Genomic DNA, 20,981 nt, shown 5'->3' on the forward strand with positions numbered 1-20,981 from the left:
GCGCATCTTCCCGGAACACCGCGCCAAAATAGCATACAGCCATACCAAACGCAACGCCTCGCAGCCATGTCTGAATGACTCGAATTGCGGGTTGTAGGGGGTGGCTGTCTCTCCAGATACTCTGCGAGAGACACACCTTACGAGAATGCCGTCTCTGGTGGGGTTCATATACACTCGCTCTAGATCTAATGCTGGTGTTACCTGTCTAGACATCTGGCGGCGCCAAGCCGACGTGAATTCAGGAAAAAGACTAAAGGCTAGTCACTTCTGCTGCGCGGCTTAAAGGCTTCAACCACAGTTCCAGCCGGGCGGCAATTCACTTGAATGCAAATGGTTGTTAGATAGACTGCTGGCACGTGACCACGGGTTATTGGGCGCGGCGCCCCGGAACCGCACCCGAGAGTGACGGCTATCTCTACGCGTAATTACAATTCCGAGGCCCGCCAACTGTCCTTTTCCTCACCAATGTTTGCCAGCACTTTCCGTTCATTCCCCAAAAACGCATTCAAGATGTCCCAAAGATCCATTATCACACCTGTATGTATCGTGTAGAAACTGATGCGCTCTTGAATGTGGAGTCAGAGGAAACAGTTTTGTGACTGTCTAGCGTCGATTCTTTTCAGATTAACTCGTACTAACACTCCAAGGTTAAGACTGCCAACGCCCCACCACCAGCAGCTTCTTACAGCCAGGCTATCAAGGTAAACGGTATGTGTTTTGAGTCACGATGATAAAGACACATATAGTTGTTATATTGTGCCAGTCGCCCATGCTCTTTGGAGTATACTAACCCTAGGTTTCATTTACGTATCGGGCCAAATCCCTTACACTCCAGAAAACAAGCCTTTGCCAGGCAAGCCTACTATCGCGGAGCAAGCCGAGCAGGTGATCCAGAACGTGAAAAACATTTTGGAGGCGTCCAACTCGTCGTTGAACCACATCATCAAGGCCAACATTTTCTTGACAGACATGGACACCCAATTCGCCGAGTTCAACGGCGTTTACGGAAAGTACTTCAACGACCATAAGCCAGCCAGATCTTGCGTTGCCGTCAAGCAATTGCCTTTGGGCGTAGAGTTGGAGATGGAAGTTGTGGCGATCGACAAGGACGCCAGCAAATTGTAAGTGCCCAGTGGTTCGCATTGACAATGTGGCTTGATTCCAGGCATCGCAACTAAGCAATACATGACTGTTCGTATATAATTATCCTGTAGAGGTTATGGGAAGCCCGACACTCATAAAGCACATGTGATCGGGTTACAAATGATCGAGTTCGAAGAGCAGAAAATGACAAGTATGCTACCCCGTCACTCAGCCGTGCCAGTGCAACAGGTTCGAAGTCTCCACGGACAATGTGACTGGAGATAGCACATAGCTTGAGAAGACCAGGGCTCGATTCGAATGAAGCATGGATGATTTGGACACATCTAGACATAGGAATTCCAAGCAAAAGTGCGCTTGGAGTATGCGAGCTAAATTGGGGCCATTATCCTAGTGTCTCCCTGTTAATCAATCACCAGGGAACGGGACCCTTCCTTCCCCGGTCCTCGTATCTGGACCCTGCGGGACTGCATATTCGGGCGTGACCGCATGTTGGAGGCTAGGGCTGAAGACCTGAAGACGCCCGCGTGTCACATGACACGGCAAACGATCGCGCCGGCCAAATGCAGGCGCTCATCCTACCACCGCACCGGGCCGCGGAAAATTTCTCCAACCCAAATCTACTCACGAATACCTAAGTTTGATATCTACTTGAACTCACGACAAAATGGCTCAACGTGTTACCTACAGAAGACAAACTCCATGTATGTGTCCTACTCGATGCTGGAAACGAAATGCCCGTCTCTTACGCTTAATTTCATCCATACCCGTGATACTCCTCTAGCCTTTCAGAGCTGTGACCTCCAAACTGCCTCGGTCACTTTCCACCCAAAAATCCCACAATACATTGGAACAAATGAAAAGTTCTTGCCCGTGAACCAAAGCAGTCCAGAATTTCTAATCTAATCCCTGCAATTCATGGCATGTAGCCATCTGCCGCAAGACATGAGACCCCCCTATAAACAACCTGACCAAACTTAAATGATGATAGCTCTAAGCAGGCAAACCCGTGCAATCCCAGCTCTAAACGAAGCTTCATTACTAACAATTCTAGACAACACCAGATCCAACAAGATCAAGGTCGTCAAGACCCCAGGTGGAAAGTTGATCGCTCAACACGTCAAGAAGCAAGGCTCTAAGGTCAAGTGCGGTGACTGTGGCATCGCTTTGCCAGGTGTCGCTTCCTTGAGACCAAGACAATACGCTCAAATCTCCAAGACCCACAAGACCGTCCAGAGAGCCTACGGTGGTTCCAGATGTGCCAACTGTGTCAAGGAGAGAATCGTCAGAGCCTTCTTGATCGAGGAGCAAAAGATCGTCAAGAGAGTGTTGAAGGAGCAACAGGAGAAGGAGAGAAAGTCTGCCAAGAACTAAGCGGACTTCCTACACTTGACTCGTAATTCTTATAATGCACATTTGATATCATTCTGAAATTTATTTGTAGGTTGCTGGCCAGATTGGTTCCGCGATGATATGCTGGTTCTGTTCAATTGCTCGGCTCAACGCACATTCGTAGGCAACAGTTTGGCATGGCCTCGGTATTACGTGCCTTGTTTCATGCCATGGGTTGCGATGGCGTCCGGGTTCGGGGCTTGGAAGCTTTACTGATACTGGACCATGTCTCATATAGAGTGCCTAGTCTTATTACACTCATTGGGGCCCTCTGACCATCTTCCATATGCTAGGGGCATGGAGGGTGGCACGGAAACACTCACGGTTTTTCTAGCGTCTGTTCAGATCGAAACATACCGAAAATGCAACTGGCGTTATCCGTTCCTCGGCAACGCCCGACAGTGTTCAGGCTAGCTCACTAAGTAACCCTCCTAGTATTCCATAGACATATACCATGGACTGGTTCCAGCTCAAAATAGCTTTATTATTGCTGGCCCGTATAATGCAGCGCATGTAAAGACGTATGCTCAAGAAATTAAGCTATTTCCCTGCAGCGGAAGTCTGGGCCCGCACGGCTTATCAGTGATAAACCGGGCTTCCCAAATAATAGATAAAGCACTGACAGGCCCCTGACGTGCATACCCTTGAACGCTTTCCCAACTAAACACCAAGTGGCTTCGATCTTAGAATCTCAAAGATTTTTTGCTCTTAACCTTCGGCTATAATATCTGCTCAGAATGAACGCGGCACCTTCACTGTTGGTATCATTCGAAAACGTGTACCTTCCCCCCGCCTCCTCGAAGAAAAGCCCCGAAGTACCCAGCTATCATCCATGCCTAATAGTCCAAGACTCTCAAACTGACCTAGCAAAAGTGAAACCGTGCGGTTGTGCAGATGCGTATTGTGTTAAGAATGCTCCACTGTGGATACCTAGAGCCAAACATTGATGGATACCGGATTGTCATGAAGCAAGGCACAGAGTGCTCTTGAAAGAAAGCTTGAGCGGATATCACAAGCGGCTCATTGACCGTGTCAGGTTTTGGGAAATTGGCCACGTAGACAGGAATTTAAATAAGTGCGTTATCTCAAGAATACAAATCAGGGTGTTTTCACATTGCTGCGGAGAATGCTTCACGTCATTCCGATACACTTGAAACATTTATTTACAGCAGTTGGGGAGGTTCAGCGTTGTACCCTATTGTGGAAAGCAGCAACATCTACCATTACTTCTCCGGAGTCTGTTTTCAACTTACATACAGCCCCAGTCAATGTGCACCCTGGCGTTTGAGTAGAGCAAACCAACGCCTTTTCCACTCGCCCAAAACCAGAGTCAGTCTGGAATCCAGATCGCCCTAAGGGCACACCTCCTGCTCATCCCAATGGTGGGACTTGTCCTTACGATAGATGTATCTCCTTCCCTTTTCCTGATCATAGTAGTCCACGTGGTCAATAAACATACCCACCACAGCAAAGTTCTTCAAGCCGCTCTCCTCCTTCTTTCCGTCCACTCCCCGGTTTATTTTGTCGATGAGGTTTTGGTTCTTTTCGTCCATGTTTTCGCCCGGGAGCGGCCCGCGGAAGCCCAGCTTGAGCCCCTTGGAAAGAGTGCCCCATATGCGCTGTATTTCGCTGTCCCACTCTTCGCGGGTGGGCTCTTCGAATTCGACAGACGACACCTCATAGAGGTTCGCAAATGATGCCGAGACCAGCCCGCCTTCCTTGTGGATTCGGCTGAGATGGCGCGGTGAAATGATGGGGTATGGTAGCGGCGTTGCCTGTGGCGAGAGCGGCTCTCCGTTTTGCTGTTCGTTCTTGTTTGAGGCATGGGAGGTCGAGACGGAGATCTCCAAGTTGCCCTCGTCGTCGGAGTCTTCCTCGTCGCTGGAATTTATGCGCGAGTTGATGTTGCTTGCAATGATGTGTTTCGGCTGTATGGTGGTCAAGTCCAACTGCGGCGTGTGCACATCGTCGATGATGCGGGCTCTGCCACGCAAACGGAACTGTTTTCTGATTTTCTCGAAGTAGAACACGGCCTCGAAACGGTCGTTTTCCAAAAGCTCTTTGTACTTGTCTGTGCGTTTGTCCGTGCAGAAAGTCAACACGTTGCTCGTTTTGTCATCGAAAAGAAAGCCCCGCGAGACGAGCGTCCTGTTGTGGGGGAAGCCTTCTTTGTTCACGGTAGCAAGCTGGAACGAAATGAACGGCGGCTTGTTGTCCCTGGCAGATAACTCGCTGTCCATGGCAGAAACAAACGTGGGTGCCCACGAAGACATGTATTGGAGCTGGATCATCTTGGTGATTGGCGTGGCTTTCGAGCACAAATGGGGCAGCAGGCGATGTGCTTTGATACTGGCCAGAATTCCGCGCAAAATGGTGGCGCCGTATGTGTTCTGGTGCCGAACGCTATAGTACGGGGGGTGTCCTCACGTCCCAACTACGGCGTGCCTGGTCCTTCTGGCTGGCAAGGGGTGATTTTTTTTTTTTTAAAATTCGCTTGTACGAATATCTCTCAGGCCGCTGCACGGAGACCGGGGTGTGTGTTTGAGAGGTGTGGCCGCAAGCAAAAAAAGACACTTTGTGGTGGGCCTTGGGTGAATCAAAGTGCTGTTCGGAGTAGGTGCGACGGGTGGAGCCAGATGGAACCGTAGCTCAAGAGGACGGAGGGCGCGCACAGGAAAGAAGGGCGTGGGCAGACAAAAGAGATGGGGCTGGCGGCCGAGCGAAAAAATGAGAAATTTATGGGGCCTACGGGTCGGACACAGCCGGCCAGGGGTTGGGCCGGGGTACAGAAAATGAAGAGCACAAGAAAGGGAGAGCACATGCTTGGACAGGCATGGACTAGTGCGTTGAACCCGAAAACGAGCCTAAGGCCGAAATCAGTCAACGTGGCCCGAAACCATGGTTGGCTCATTACTTGTTCTGTGCATGTGAGCGCACCTGGCGGCGTAATATACCAGCGAGATGTTAATTTCGTGCGCCGTTCATTCCAGCGCCGGGCCCGGCTCCATCGTACGAGGCGATTGCCACAATAAACATTGAGAATTCCGGGTATGCGCTTAGGAGGCATGGGGCAACATGCCCGGCTCTGGGCACGGAGTTTGAAATGGAGATAAACCAGTTTCCTTTTTTTCTTCTTTTTCTTCTTCTTTTCCTTTCTTTCCTTTTGCTTTCTTTTATTTTTTTAGTTTCACTTGCTCTCTCCTTCTTTTTTTGTTCTTTTCCTTGTTTTTCCGTTTTGGTGAGGTAACAGAAAAGCGATATTGGGCCCCGGGTTCACCCACTGGTCCAACACGTTTGATGCAGCGTCTGTATGCACACCGTGTAATCAGTCAGACGGGGCACATTTGCTTATCGCCATCCTTTTGCTCCATTATGCTTGGTGTATGTATCTGGATATTGTATTCCGCAAAAACAAAAACTGTATTCACGTCTGTTTGAGTTTCGGTAGTGACTGCGAGGTATGGACCTGCTTCAGAATACGTTGTGGCGGGTCACATATCCAAGCACTTTGTGGAACCTCCTATGATCCTCTGCATAGCACAGCGAGTCAAAACAGTACCTTACAACAGCATTGGATGTATCATTGACATACAAATCTCGATAGCAAAGGAGAATTGCCCTTTTTGGCCACCTGTTCAATCCTCGAGCACAACCTCCGTTGATCACTCTCTTCGAAAATCCTACTTGGGCACTTGCATCACACCTTGCTTTGAACAAAATGAGTGTTGATTTACTTTTCATCGGCAATTCAATGGTGCTTTTCTTCGAACCGTAAGAACTCCCTTCAAGGCTCTGAGTCCATGTTTATGTACCTGCTCCATCCTTTCCATCAAGGACTGCATCTTGTAATTGTCAGTATAAACTGAGACTATACCCTCGATAGTCATTTCACGAGGAAAGTTCAGTTTCGCTCACGCAAAATGCACAACAGCTCAATCAATATTTGTTTTCCAACTAGTATATGGACTTCTATCAGCATTACTAGAAGCCTAACAGAAACATGAGAAGCAACTTTATTTGAATTATTCTTTTTTGACGAATTTGCTTCAAGACAACTACGAGAGATCACTCGACATCCCAAAGTAAATAGCATTTTCGCATCTTCAAGCCATTGAAACAATGTGAAAGTGAGAGACAGAAAGGCTCAATCAAATTGTGGGGATCTTTTGGGTAACACGCTGTTCATGAGGAGTATAATCTTTATTATTCCCCATCAACGAGTAAAATGAAATTGATTCTTTCGTCGTCCAAATTATTTTCGGTTCGAAAAATTGAGAATGGGAATAGAAGTATACACATCTCCTACTACCCCTTTTTTTTGGTTTTTAGAAAGATTGTGACTCTTTCTCCCATTCAATTGAGATCAGTGGAGGTTTTTTCCAGTTGGACAGAGTATGACAGTTTTTGACCTAGAGTCAGAACAAACAGCGCAACTCAAACGGTTTTTCCGCTTTCTGGCTTGCAGAAGTCAAGCCATCGCATGCTCTGTCTCTTTCCTAAATCACGATAATTTTTTTGTTTCGACAAATCGCTGTTTGATTTGCAGAAAACGAGCTTTTCACTTTTGTTTGTATTAAAAAGCTGCTTTTATAGAAATACTAGGCCAATACTATCTCCCTTTATATGTGTCATCTAAAGTCAGTGCACATCCGTGCCTTAGACCACTTATTATTCTTACTGTCAAAATATAGTGATGAAAATGCCGAAATATTCTGATAAGTCGCAATTTCTATTGTGCCATGGATATTGGGCGGGCTTTCCGTCCATAATTGGAAAAATAAAAAGGGAAAAACGAGGGGAAATGTTAAGCTCATTCTCCAATTATTACTGAAGGGCTCCTTCGGCTTCCAAGAAGCCTGCCATTTTTCGGTTTCCCCCATTTATCTTACTCAACCAAGTTAGCTAAAATATTCTGATATACATAGTGGATATCCACGTTGCTGCATCATTATTAAAAGAAATAAAAATTGTCGCTCTCACTTAATGCGTTAAATTTCTTTTTTTTTGTCAACAACATCCTAAAAGTTTTTCTGGGCGATCACTGGCTTTTGAATTCTCTTTTGCACCTAATGTATATGCATTTCCCTTCAATGTTTTAATCAGATTAAAATACAGCGTAGTATATCTTCAAGTCGTTCTAAAATTTTGTGAAGTAGAGCTTTGATCACTAGCTGACTTACCTTTGCAAAAAGTAATGGCTCCAGGGATATTTATGAGATCGCAATCAAATATTCATCAAATCCTAAAATGTCTAGTATAAACACTTTCACTGTAAACTGCGTGAGTTCGAATCTCTGAGTTTGATGCTGGCAAAGCGAAATAATTGAAACTTGGCAAAAGCATTTGCATAAATTCGGATGTATACATTGAAACTTGATCATATAGTGCGAGCTTTGAAGATATGCAAAGAAATTTTATTGTAAATGAAATGTTTTCAACTCAGACTTTATTATTGCGGGCTAGAGGAGAGAGCGACTTTTCAAAAAATTCTTCTATTTTATACATGTCAGCTATTCTATTTGCTTCTATGTCTTTCGAGCAAAAGTTCCTTTGATTCATTCAATAGCTTCCTAGTCATGGGGGTGTCCGAACACCAAGGCCCTTCCTGAGTAATAGGTTTGTTCTGATCCTGTATTTATTATAATACCGCCGAGAATGAGACTTGCATTAAAAATGGAGGCTCGTTTGATTGGTATACTGCATGTAGGTTTTGCGAGCTGTACATTCACGGCTACTCTGATCTAAATTCAAGTATCGCTGATTTGAAAATCTAGTCGCAAACCTAAAGCATCCACGTGGATTTAAATGATCAAATCCCGCATTTAACGAAAATAGCGCCATCAGATCTTTACAAAACTGGATAAGAAACAATAACTATCTCAGTAATTTGCTTTCCATGCGCAGGATTCACAATAGACAGGGCGCCTCGTCAGCAATGATCATAATCTGGCTCGATATACTTATTTTTTCATTCACGGGTTTTTGGGTAGATGAAAAGACACAATAAACTCTAGCTTAGATCGGCTTGATGATTTCCATGCAACACCTGTCTCGTTTCGCTAAGGCCTAAGTTATATATGTTTGTTGTTCCATGTCCTACTTCGGCAACAAGTTTCTGTCAATTTTGGGCTTTCGACGGAATGGAAGCATAGCTTATTCCATGAAATTTTCATGTGCTCTTATAAAGGAAATGAATCGTATCACTGAATTCCTCTTCATTGACCTGATTTCTTATCTTTTCATTCTTCCATTGTGAAAGAGCTATTTTCACCTTCTTTCTATTTACTACTATCAAGGGATATCTGACCAAGACATGGTTTTGGGAAGTTTTTTGCTGTTTTCTAGGTCTTAGCATGCTGAAAGCCATGCTTTGAATTCCCATAGATATAAATGTCATATGAGCCGAGTCACCATGCAGCATATTGTAGACTTCAAATCTTTCTTCAATCAGAATTCCCACAATAGCTGTCCGGGTAGTGGATTATTTTTGGCTCGACCCATCAGTAAAAAGCCAGAAAAAGAAAAATCAGAATATACACAACGATGAACTCCTGAACAAATTGTCAAATCCAAAGCAGTCTTCACCTTTGCATGATATGAGAAAAATCATTTTTCTATAAGAGGCAAGAAAAGCAAAATGTACTCCTGAATTGTTTGTAAGGACACATGTATACTCAAATAAATAAAGCTTGTTAGGTAATCTCCAAAATTAGTACAAACTTTTGTTTTTATTTAGCGGCAGATAGCGATTTGGATGATCTGATAATTTTTCTTGAGCCCAAAGAGCAATTTTTCACGGATAAAAAGCAACTGAACATGATAATGCTCTTTGATGGCGTCACCAAATTCAACTCCAATCAAGCCTTATATCACCAATTACCTCACAACAAAGATTCGTCTCTTTTATTTCATTCTGATTCTAAACAACAGTCTCAAAGATAATGAATACTATCTTTCTTGGCTCTTAATTACATTTAATATTTTATGAATATTAATTCACATTCCTTAATATATGCCCTTTTCTCGGTATTCAAGCCCAGCGGTATGATTAAATGCCTTACATATTTTGGTTCATGAAGAGATAGAACATTTACCGCATGTTTTTTGTTTGCGAGATTCTCAACGTGAGAAATGAAAGACTTTTCAGAATTGGGTGTTCTAGGCATTCTAAAAATAATTTAGACCCTAAGTCCCGGGCCACAAAGCCCCGGATCTGAATGAGCAATTATTGTCCTACTAGGCAAATAGAAAAGCAGCCTTGTGGTGGCTTTGAGTAAAGACCGCATTTTTCTCTTGTCGTGCATGACTACCGAATTTTTCCACTTTCAAACAATTAGGTACGCGATTTCAAACTCAAATCAATCTGCAAGTTCGTCTAAACTTACCATTTGTGAAGTTTTAGCAAAGTTGACGAACTTTGGAATCTTGTTTTTCGAAATCCATTCCTGCCTTCTTCCAGGAGAGTTTCCCTTGAAACAAGTTTTCTTTTTTTACTTCTCCGGTGTGCCTAGCCTTAGGCTACGAGGCTTCAAGCTTCTCAAAAATCAGAAGAGAATTTATGCTACTCTCTAGAGACTAAATATAGCCATTTTCAGTAGTAAGAATCATGTGGTAAAATGACGAGGTTGCGTTAAAGTTATTATTGTGGACCTCCATCTGTCCGCTTCTTGCTCAGGAGCATCACATTGTAAATTATAGAGAAATTTAGCGATCTGCATTATAAATCTTTTAAATCTCGAAATATTTCTAGTACAAACCTGAAGAAGTTAATTCCCTGAGTTACCTAGGAAATTCACAGTTGGGATTATAATAAAAGATGATAGAAGCAGTGTGCTTCCTTGAACAAACAGTCCCGTTGAAGGACAGGTATCTCACGTCGTGTTCTGAATCCTGGCTTGATTTAGAAGACATTTTCGTAATTATTCCAGCCCTCTTGAATCTTTTAAGTTCTGCTAGAGGAATATGACTCTATTTTAGTGGCAAGTTTACCTTAGTTCTAGTTAGAGGTGATTTAACCTAAATCCCGAGAATTAAAGTATGCAAGTCTGATCCAAAAGAAATTGTTGATCGATCTGGTGTTTTAGACTTGAAGCGAAAGAGTCAAGTCAATCGTTATGCCTACTGGAATTTATTTGAGGCCGTCTGAAGAGTTACGCCCATAGCTTGCAAGCGAAATTTCCGGTTCCCAGAATCGTGTGGCCGTTCAATCGCCTCAGCGCTTGCAGAACGAGGATCGCAGACAATATGCATAAAAGTCGCGATTGAAACCCCCGTGCATTTTCTGGCAACGCGCTTCGCCAAGAAAAAGATCGGGAAGCCATCTATTTCCTGTATATAACGTATATTGTGGCTCAAAATGTTTAGCCTAGCTTATACATTACAGAAGTACATGAGAGGAACAACATTTGGGAAAACGTTTTCAAGAGCACGCCGACATCTTTTTTTAACTTATTGAGCTACTTTTCCGAATGATGCAGGCCGAAGCGTATAAAAAATTTATACATATGGCAAACCTGTTGTTTTTTGCAACAGGATCATGGCCCATCACGCTAATTCTTACCCAAATTTGTGTGTTGCGTACGGTTCCCTACGCGTTTTGGCATGCATGAGAGCGAAAACACCCAACAACATTCGGGTAGCGTTTTTCGTAAACAAGAAAAAAATCGCGAAGAAGCTTCGGGCTGAGGGCAAGTCAACCAAAGTACTTAGAACTCGGTGTACAATATAACTTGAGTTGCTTAAAATCTTAGCACTAAACTGTATGTTTCCCAAAGGACAACAGGGATATCATGACTTGAGACCGTTAACAGAAGCTGTTGCAAGATGGTAGGTTTAAAAGAACTGAGTGAAGGTTTGGACTTGAACAACGGACGCACCGGGAAGTTTAAACAGGACCGCGTGCTGCAAAGAGAACTGGACTGCAAAAACATCGAAGCCACACTGAACTCAACCTAATTGGATTCAAATATGGCGTTCTGAAAAGTATGATGCACCGGAGAGAGCAAAATAAAAGGCGAAGAATCAGACTCCTAAAATTTTAGTTTGATTTCTCAACGCATACCTCCAACCTCACTCACAATGAAACTAGGTTTTCGCGCGGCGGCTTTGGCCATCTCGTATATGTTCAGCCTAGTGCTCGCTGTGACCATCAGTGAAAACACTGTTGAAATCACGACCATTGAATTGTCCTTGGGCGCTCTCGTTATCAATGCTGGTGTTTATTACTCGATTGTGAATAGCGCGCTCGTAACTTTGGTTGGCTCTGTTGACAATGCTGGTGGCTTTTTTGTCACGAGCGCTAATGGTTTAGCCGCTTCGGTGGTGATGACTGGCGGACATTTTGAAAACTCAGGAACAGTTGCCTTCAACTCCATGTCAGCAAACGTTCTTTCAACTTATGACATTGCTACGATCGGATCTTTCTCGAACACCGGTGATATGTACTTTGGTATATCCGGCGCTCCTCTTGTGGGAACGCCATTTATTGTCACTTCTGTGACCTCTTGGACTAACAGTGGTATGATGGTTTTCCGGAGAGCCTCTGGTGGCAGTGCCTTGTTAGTAATTGAGCAAGTCCTTGGAGGCGATGGTCTTTCCAGAATTACAAATGACGGATCAATTTGTTTGTACAACACCTTCTGGTTACAAACAACTAGTATTGATGGAAGTGGCTGTATCACTGTGGGCTCGGGTGCCGAGTTGGACTTGCAATTAGCCGTTGGAACGCTTTTGTTTTCTGTTGCAGAAACCCAAACCATTTACTTGGAGTCCTCCGACTCCGTGTTGAGTATTCTTGGATTGAGCGTATCTTTGATCCCCGATAATACCATTAAAGTCGCAGGCTTTGGAAATGGAAACACAATTCATCTTGACATTCTTTTCCTTTCATATTCATATTCTTCGACCACAGGTATATTGACCCTTTCGTTGACCTTCTTACTCGAAGTTGATATTGACATTGGTACCGGGTACGATGAGTCATTGTTCAGCACGTCATCCACGTTGATCAGCAGAAGCATTTCTTACAGCGGCCCTGCCCCTAATAGTATCCCAGCCGTATGTTCGTGCGTTTCTTCCTTCCCAGAAGTCACAACTACTGCCATTGCTTCTTCCTCCACATTCATCGCTTCAACTGATAGATCTCTGGGTACAATCACAGCTTCTTCTGAGACTTCCGCCCCAGCTTCGTCTGCTGCTCCAGCATCTTCTGAGGCTCCAGTTTCTTCTGAGGGTCCAACTTCGTCTGCTGCTCCAGCATCTTCTGAGGATCCAGTCTCTTCTGAGGGTCCAACTTCGTCTACTACTCCAGCATTTTCTGAGGCTCCAGCTTCGTCTGCTGCTCCAGCTTCGTCTGAGGCTCCAGCATTTTCTGACACTGGTTCTTCTTTCGTCGGCACCACCTACACCACGACTTTCGTTTCTACCAAGTCTGATGGTTCTGTTGAGACTGACAGCGGTGTTGTTGTTGTGACTACCGACTCTGTTGGCTCCGCCACCACCGCCTCAGATTTGACCCGCGATGTAAGCGAGGTTGGAACGGGAAAGCCCGTAGATGTTTCAAGTACTTTTATTACAAGCCGGAACTCAAAGGTGACCGATTCATGTGATGGAAAAAGCACTTGTACTTGGACTTCAACCGACGGTGCAGCCAGTGCATCTGCTGGGGAAAACTCCAAAACGGGAGTGTACTCAACCCTTACAACCGTTACCAATGGCCCAAGCGCTTCTGATGTCACTAAATTGACCGTTACTTTGCCGTCATGTATTGATTGCGACACTATTACAACTGGGGGTGAGCCTACTTCTTCGATTACAGCTCTGGTGAGCAGTCTGAGCAATTCCATGAGTTCTATTACTATTTCGGCTTCTGTTAACATTAATCATCACGGAGAATCGGTATATTGCATATAGTGAGCAGGACCGGGCGTGGGATGTGAAAACTCTTCACGCGGGAACCCACGACCGGTTTGGTCTCCATCGGTTATCAGTAATAAGTTAGAGTCCAGGGTAATATATCCCGGGTCTATATCTCAACAACGGACTACTGTGTAGGAACTGCTTTGAGTGTCTTAACAGCTTCTCAAACATCGATCTCAACCTTTGAGGCCGGAGTTGCATCGCAATCCATGATTATGAGTATGCTCATTGTGCCTTTGTTAGCCTTCCTCTTCTAGATTCTTTTTCTTTTAGTCGTGCGAACAAAACTATTTGCACGAGCAATTTTTCGGGACTACCCATTTGAACAACGTTTTTCTGGGTTTTATGAATAGAGTGATCTGTCTACAAAAGACATGCCTTACACATATTCACTTTCGTCAGCTGAGTGGCTGAATTTCTAATAAACTTCTCTTCTTAGTTAGAAACGCAATGGAGCAATTTGTGTTTATCACCTCGAACGGCGCAAGATAAATTGAATTTTTTTTTTTTCACTTGCAGCGGACGACTCACTCTTGTGGCCAGGTATTTGGCCAAACATTTCCACATTAGTTCAATATCTTTTGATACTTACAAGTAAGCAAGTATTTTTAGAGCAGTGGCTCATTTCGCGCTCTGCAATGTAAACAATACTCGGGTTGCTTGCTTAGACTCGCAAGGACAGAAAGTAAAGCACAAAACAAATGGTGCGAGAACTTCATGTGTTGAAGTTATATACACGCTGTAATGGTCGCACATTTCAAGTTTATTGTATCAATTGTTGCGAATATTCTGAAAATAAACGTTTGATTCTTTTGTGGTATTGCCTGATATTTGAGCTTCAACAGCACTTATGGTTGCCCAGCATGTGAGTTTTTGAATATAGGTGTACAATATGTCACTCTGAAGATAGACATTGAACAAAAAAAAAAAATTTTTTTGACTTCTCAGACAGAGGTTTTATCATCGTGATTTAATGAGTTGAGATTATGATTTCCTTAATGGTCTTTGCGCTTGTAATTTGAAGAAGCAGTTTCAAGTTTCTATGAAAAATACTAGTTGACGTTGACTGCATAAAACGATAGACGACCCCTTGAATCCTATTGTTTCACCAAAATAAGCGTTTGTTACATGGCTCATACAGTACAGTCTTCGCCTGAAAAAGATGTGATGACTTTTTCATTTCGATGTTTTTTCTGGAAAAATGCTACATTATAGACTAAACTTGCTTGCAAATTGAAATTTTCCATTTTTACCATATTTGTGAGCTTATGCGAGAATCTGGTTGAATTTATGATAGAGTATTTAGCAGGCTTTCCGTCTATGAATTCTCGTGATACACGGTAAGAATGAAATAAAATAGTACTACACATATGGTTGTTTGAGAACTTCAGTATAGACGAACAAGCCATGATTTTGAGAATACGTGGGTCTCTTAGACCTAGACATCGTTAACCAATAACAATTTCCGTCACCAGAATTGAAACTCAATGAAAATCAAGACTCTTGTAGCAACTATAACAGTTGCTTTGGGTCTGGCATTTGCAACTGTCATAAATGCAAAAACTTCTTACACAAATTCGAACAATATAACCTTAGACTATCTTACTGTGAATGAGGGGGTATATCTTTCAATTGAAGACTCCCTTTTTGTTTCCCTTGAAGGATCTGTTAACAATGCCGGTGGATTCTATGTTACAAGCAGTTCAGCCACTTCAGTTTTACTAACTGGTAAGCATTTTGAAAACTCTGGAACAGTTGCCTTCAAATCCTTGTCAGCAAACGCACTCTCATCATTTAAAGTTGCTGCATCTGGATCTTTTCTAAACACTGGAAATATGTACTTTCTTATATCTAGTGCAAATTTGGTGGAAACGCCATTTAATGTCTCTTCTATGACCTCATGGACCAACAGCGGTATGATGTTCTTCCAAACAGACTTCAAAATTAGTCCTACATTATATCTTGGGAAGATTCAAAGTGGTGTTTCTTCCATAACAAACAGTAGGGTAATTTGCTTATCGAACATAGACTGGTTAACAACGACAAGCATTTATGGAAGTGGCTGTATCTCTGTGGGCGTTACATCAAAACTAGAATTTCAAATGTTCCTGCAAGCCCTGCATCACTCTATATCAAAAACTCAAACTATATACTTAGCATCCTCTAGCTCTTCTTTGACTATTCTTGGTTTAGCTTTCGATTCTGATTCTTTCGTCATCATCAAAGTTGCCGGATTTGGAGGGGGAAATATAATTGAGGTTGATTATGCGTTCACTAAGCATACGTATGACGATATTACGGGTATTCTTAGGCTTTTGTTGTCACCCTTGTCTGAAGTTGGATTTAAAATTGGCCAAGGATATGATTATTCCTTGTTGAAAGTATCAAAAGATGGCCAGGGCATTTTCTACGATGGCCCAGCTCCCAAAAGCCGACCAGATGAATGCTCATGTATTTCATTGTTTTTCTGATGACATCTGTACAGATATCCCCTCGTCAGTTATCCTTTTTTTTGCAATTCAATTTGTTTGTGTTAAAAACAAGTCCCAGCGCCCTTAATGTCTGAACTAATTCTTAACTACGTAATCTTCGTTAATAGCTTCAACGAGTCTCTTGATGCATAACAGATATGTGCTTTTGCCATAGTTAACCTAAATGGTACTAGGCTTTGAATTGGATTATAACAACTACATACATTTTTTTGAATTCTTAAGATAAAATTGCTGAGCTAATTTCATCAAACCAGTCAATTATTTGTTGGTGGTTTGAGTTTCTATTCATCTCGAGACGTAATTTGACAATTTTTAATATTTGAATCTTTCTCCTTTATTTTGTAAGTGAGTTGTCACCTTTTAATGTCTAAATGAGCAAATGTTGTATATTGCTTTTTTTCCAATCAGCTAGTAATCCTCTCAATTGATCAGCTACATGTATTGTTTTCCAATGTATCTGTTATTTGAACTAAAGGCCAAAGATTTGCACCAGGGAATCAAACGAGCGTCAGCCATCTTAAGTTCCTATTTCTACGCTTGGATCGCACATAAATCCAACAAAGCTACTTGACATCTTTTTTTTCAAGGATAAAATATCGGACTTATTATGCGGAGGGGTTTTGCAATGCGTCATCATTATCAATAGAACCATTTGAAATACTTACCGCAGTATCGAATACAGAATGGGAAGTTTTTTTAGCTCCACTTCGTATCACATCTCATTCTAACTGTGTGCTTTATTCTTTCCAGAGAATTCACTTTTTTTTTTTTTCATTAAGCTAACTATCTTACTGTTTGTTGACTATCTAATTATTTACTTTCTATGAAAAGGTTCAATAACTTAGAAAATTATTTCGCGAATGTTTTGCGGCCCATCAACTTCAAGTAATTCATCAAGAGTTTGTTCCTTGAAAATTTTAAGCACGAAACTGGTAAACGTGCAATCTGTCATCACTCAAAAAGAACTTAGAATTAAATTGCAAGCTCAGTAGAATAATTTGTTCCAGAAACACATTTTTCTGTTTATCGGAAAGATTAACATGCAATCAAAAGTTCTGATTCTCATTTTTTATTAGAGCAATTTTACTGCCATCTGCCACTTCATGAACGAAAAAAATGACTAACCATAAAATGATTTTCGTTTCCAAATCACGACTGAAAATTTTTGCTACACTCGGCTCTCTTGTACGATGTTCTCTTGTAAAGCACACATTTAATGGAGAATTTTATTTCATTATAATATAAGGTGCATAATTTATGATTAATTCATGATGATTTCTTAAAAAGTTTCGAAAATTCCAGGGCATAATGAATTTTTGAGCCTCTTCATAGGTATCATCAGCAGCCAGAGCTGTAGAAATGGACATATAAACTAGTTGTTCTATGTGCCTGAAGACCTACACTCCTAATACATACACGTGCTATACATGCACAAGTAATCTACACATACATTGATAAGATTTTAATATGGTATTAAATTGCAAAAACTAATTAGCAGGCAAATACTGACTTAGTCGGCTAGTTAGTTGGCATGATTGGAATTGTCCTTCTAAGTAGACTCGACAAAGGTTCATGATCTCACTTCATACTTGTGGAATTAGGTGACTCAATCACTAGAGTGGTTAGGAATGGTGCCCACATAAAAAATGAAAAACTTTCTGGGTCTCATTTCTTTTTCTTATTCAAGACTTTCATTCAAATTTTATTCGATTCTTACGTTCCCGTAGGCCAAGTCCGCTGATGCGGCCCTTTTCATTATACCATTCGCTCATACTTTCTCACTAGCTCTAGACGCGATACCCGGTTAGGCCTGTATACGCATGCTAGGTATATCTTTAATATTAACAGAGTTTCTAGACTGACCTATGGGTTGTTTAGATAGATGACCCGACCAGTATGATGGTTGGGACACGTACTCTAAAGGCGAAGCCACTCTCACAGTGGTCAGCTATATAAGACATGAAAAACCTTTCATGTCTCCTTTTCTTCCTTCTTTAAGGGAAACTCCTCTTCATAGATCTACATCTTAATCGATTCTTACGTTCCCATAAGCTAAGTCCCACAGATGTGGTCCTTACCATAGTACTGTTTGCTCACATGTTTCCACCACCCTAGATGTTATACCAAGATGTGCCCGGTATACGCATACTAGGACTGTCTACAACATTGGCCAAGGCTCTGGGCCGGCGTATAGTTTCAATGCAGGATAGACTTCAACATGAGCTCAATGTGTTTCACACAGGATAGACCTGAACAATGCTGGAAATAACAATGTGCAGTTTTCGGGGTGACAGGTAACCGAGGCTAAACTCAGAGCCTAAAAGGTGGGCTTAGTCATGTACCTACAAAGCCTTACTCCGACCGGCTGACAATTTAAAAAAAAAATGTGTTTTACCATTGCACACGGATAAATTTCGAGACAAAGATAAAATACAAGAAGTTAAGAAAAGTAATAGTGGCCAAACAATTGAGCCAGCTTAACATGAAGCGAGAATTCTAGAAAGGGGTCGTATCACGTGATAGAGACGGCCTTAGGCGAGATGGGATAAATCAAGGGCTCTTGGCGAGAATTCATGTCTTTATGATGTATCAGGAGCATTGGAATTTCTTGGAATTTCTTGGAATTTCAGGGACTAGAATGTAACAATAATTGTTATCATTTCACTCGCTTATACATGAAACGTACATTGTCTCTTTGTGCAGAATTGAGACTGCTTATTGTCGCCACCTTTTGGGCCAGAAATGTCTGTTGTTTTAGTTCCACAAGGAGCTACCGAGAATATTTTCAAACTTATAAAAGAAAAGAATGAAAATTTCTTTCATTATAAAATTCAGGAGAAAATTCAAGCTGATAAAAATCTGTTCACGGAGACCCAAGGAGATAATAATCAGATAACTGTCTCATTGATATACCCTTTAGTGATTCTGCACATATATCTGTCAAATACGCTCCTAAAGTATGAAACTAGGCTCTCTCGCGACGGTCTGCGCGTTTCTCTTCATCCAGGCACTTGCTGTGAGAATCACCGAAAACACTTATGTGAATGATAAGGAACCCAAATCCTTGAGCAAAGTTTATGTAAGTAGAGGGGCATATTATTATATTGAAAACAGCCCTCTAGTTTCTATGAAACATTTTGTTCACATTGAGGGTACTTTATTGATCACAAGCAGGAATACTTTTCCAGCGTCGGTGGCTATGACCGGGCGGTATTTTGAAAATCGGGGGTGGGTCGCCTTCACTTCTTTGCTTTCGGAGTCTCAATCTTATTTCCATATCGTTACAAACGGGTTTTTCCGAAACCTTGGCGAAATGTATTTTGGTATTTCTAGAGCTCAATATCGGTATGTGCCATTCATAGTTAATTCTGGGGAATTTTGGGAAAACCACAATAAAATGGTGTTCGAAAGAAAATCCACTGAACCTGCACAGTTGATGATCAATTCTGCGAGCACTACAATCCTAAACATGGGATCCATTTGTTTGATCGGCACCTACTGGGCGACAACTACAAATATAGACGGAAGTGGCTGTATCACCGTGGACTACGCCTCTAACTTGGATTTGCAGTTCTCCGGCGGTACGTGCTTTGTTTCTTCAGCTCAAACTATCTACTTGAAGTCTCTGTATTCATTTTTGAGAATCTTTGGGTTGAACTTAACCCCGAATGTCGTCCCTATCATCAAAGTTGCAGGTTTTGGGGGAGGAAATGGGATACACCTCTTTGATACCAATTCTGTTATTGAACACTTTTACGATTGCAACACAGGCTATTTGACACTCTATATCTGCGGCAGTCCCATTATTAGCTTTGACATTGGTCTCTATTATGATCAATTATTTTGTGTAGCAACACAATCAGGATTTGTGAGTATCACTTACAACTCTGAATGTCCCAACGTGGCTCCAACTTTATGCTCATGTGAAATATCTTGGATTGAACCCCCACCCACGACTCCTTCCCCATCGACGCTGTCATCTGTTTACAAGACCCCATCGACGCTGTCATCTGTTTACAAGACCCCATCGACGCTGTCATCTATTTACAAGACCCCATCGACGCTGTCATCTGTTTACAAGACCCCATCGACGCTGTCATCCGTTTCATTAGTGTCTCGTGTGTCTTTGTCAGTTTCGTCTGCTCCTTCATCGTCAACAATTGAACTGCTGACAATTCCTTCGTCAACTGTTTTTTCTGCATCATCTGAAACTTTTTCTGTTTTGTCTGAGTCTTTTATTTCTTTATCTATTTCTGTTTCTGAAGTTTTGGAGTCGGAGTATACTTTGATTCATGTCGCAACAACGTCTGAGACCTCTATTGAATCTGACTGCAACCCTGCTATCGTTGAAACCGACACTGCTGCATCTTTGACAGCTTCTGCATCATTGGTGCCGGCTGCTTCAAACTTCAAAAGCGAAAGCAGTCAATCTCCAGAAAGTACCAAAGGTCCAATCACAAGAGAAACCCCGGCTCCGAATACCTCTTGCGATGAAGGAGGATTCTGCACTCCAGTCGTGGAGACTACTACTTTAAACATTGCTCCTGTCCCAAGTGGAGCTGCTAAAGTGAGCTACACGACTGAGACCCTCATTTTCACTACCACTATCTCTTGCGGCCCAAGTTCATATTCTACTTCGATTTTGACTGTCACTCGGACTGTGAGTATCGACTGTGATACTTCTGAAACTGGTGAAGGGCCAAATCCTACAGTGGCTCCCGCGACAGATGCCCCGGGGCACGTTCTGGGCAGCACCACCAGTTCTGGTACTATGACTGAAACCCCGATGTCTTCTGTTTCGCCATTTGAGGGCGGAGCAGGGTCGAGATCCGTGGTTCTGGGTATGTTCGTTTTATCTTTGTTAGCCTTCCTTCTCTAGGCTGTTTTCTATGGCCGTATTGATTTCTGTCGACACGCTTTATTTTCGAGGTTGTGCACTCTGAAGCTCCAAGATTCTCTTTGGGCTGTCTTCCTAGTGTTTATCAATCACTTTATATCTTTCGCTAGCTTTTAAGCTTAAATTTCGAATAAACACTGTTTATAAACACAGAGTTACCCTGTTGGAAGCTCTGACGATAT

General features: G+C 42.5%; 8 protein-coding genes across 8 annotated transcripts in view; 6 read left to right on the forward strand and 2 right to left on the reverse strand.

Moving 5' to 3' along the window:
• Positions 1-510: 510 nt before the first annotated feature.
• Positions 511-1,125, forward strand: MMD1 (isoleucine biosynthesis protein; the record flags this gene model as incomplete). Its single annotated transcript, XM_018859111.1, has 3 exons — positions 511-537; positions 648-708; positions 797-1,125. 3 exons carry the CDS (start codon positions 511-513, stop codon positions 1,123-1,125), a joined length of 417 nt encoding a protein of 138 aa, XP_018710219.1.
• Positions 1,126-1,768: 643 nt separating this feature from the next.
• Positions 1,769-2,475, forward strand: METBIDRAFT_46025 (60S ribosomal protein eL34; the record flags this gene model as incomplete). The annotated part of the gene is made up of 2 exons (XM_018857982.1): positions 1,769-1,805; positions 2,156-2,475. 2 exons carry the CDS (start codon positions 1,769-1,771, stop codon positions 2,473-2,475), a joined length of 357 nt encoding a protein of 118 aa, XP_018710220.1.
• Positions 2,476-3,263: 788 nt separating this feature from the next.
• On the forward strand, positions 3,264-3,440 carry METBIDRAFT_22042 (uncharacterized protein; the record flags this gene model as incomplete). The annotated part of the gene is made up of 1 exon (XM_018855134.2): positions 3,264-3,440. A coding segment is annotated over one exon (177 nt), but the record flags the coding sequence as incomplete, so codon positions are not given.
• A 202-nt stretch (positions 3,441-3,642) lies between these two features.
• METBIDRAFT_218903 (uncharacterized protein) lies at positions 3,643-4,936 on the reverse strand. The gene is made up of 2 exons (XM_018855114.1): positions 4,386-4,936; positions 3,643-4,361 (listed from the first exon to the last, which is right to left on the reverse strand). Exons 1-2 carry the CDS (start codon positions 4,782-4,784, stop codon positions 3,846-3,848), a joined length of 915 nt encoding a protein of 304 aa, XP_018710222.1. The 5' UTR covers positions 4,785-4,936; the 3' UTR covers positions 3,643-3,845.
• Position 4,937: 1 nt separating this feature from the next.
• METBIDRAFT_218813 (uncharacterized protein) lies at positions 4,938-5,788 on the reverse strand. Its single transcript, XM_018855113.1, has one exon. The coding sequence runs from the start codon at positions 5,558-5,560 to the stop codon at positions 5,090-5,092; it is 471 nt and encodes a 156-aa protein (XP_018710223.1). The 5' UTR covers positions 5,561-5,788; the 3' UTR covers positions 4,938-5,089.
• A 6,119-nt stretch (positions 5,789-11,907) lies between these two features.
• On the forward strand, positions 11,908-13,404 carry METBIDRAFT_33330 (uncharacterized protein; the record flags this gene model as incomplete). The annotated part of the gene is made up of 1 exon (XM_018856270.1): positions 11,908-13,404. A coding segment is annotated over one exon (1,497 nt), but the record flags the coding sequence as incomplete, so codon positions are not given.
• A 1,493-nt stretch (positions 13,405-14,897) lies between these two features.
• On the forward strand, positions 14,898-15,881 carry METBIDRAFT_13435 (uncharacterized protein; the record flags this gene model as incomplete). The annotated part of the gene is made up of 1 exon (XM_018854360.1): positions 14,898-15,881. The coding sequence occupies one exon, from the start codon at positions 14,898-14,900 to the stop codon at positions 15,879-15,881; it is 984 nt and encodes a 327-aa protein (XP_018710225.1).
• A 2,906-nt stretch (positions 15,882-18,787) lies between these two features.
• Positions 18,788-20,981, forward strand: part of METBIDRAFT_219071 (uncharacterized protein) — a 3,279-nt gene continuing 1,085 nt past the window's right edge. The window contains exon 1 of the mRNA XM_018855115.1: positions 18,788-20,668. Within this exon, the coding sequence (XP_018710226.1) occupies positions 18,862-20,668 (1,807 nt within the window). The 5' untranslated portion in view covers positions 18,788-18,861. The remainder of the gene's footprint in view (positions 20,669-20,981) is intronic.

This window comes from Metschnikowia bicuspidata (assembly GCF_001664035.1).
Source record: "Metschnikowia bicuspidata var. bicuspidata NRRL YB-4993 chromosome Unknown METBIscaffold_6, whole genome shotgun sequence".
Lineage (NCBI taxonomy): Eukaryota > Fungi > Ascomycota > Pichiomycetes > Serinales > Metschnikowiaceae > Metschnikowia > Metschnikowia bicuspidata.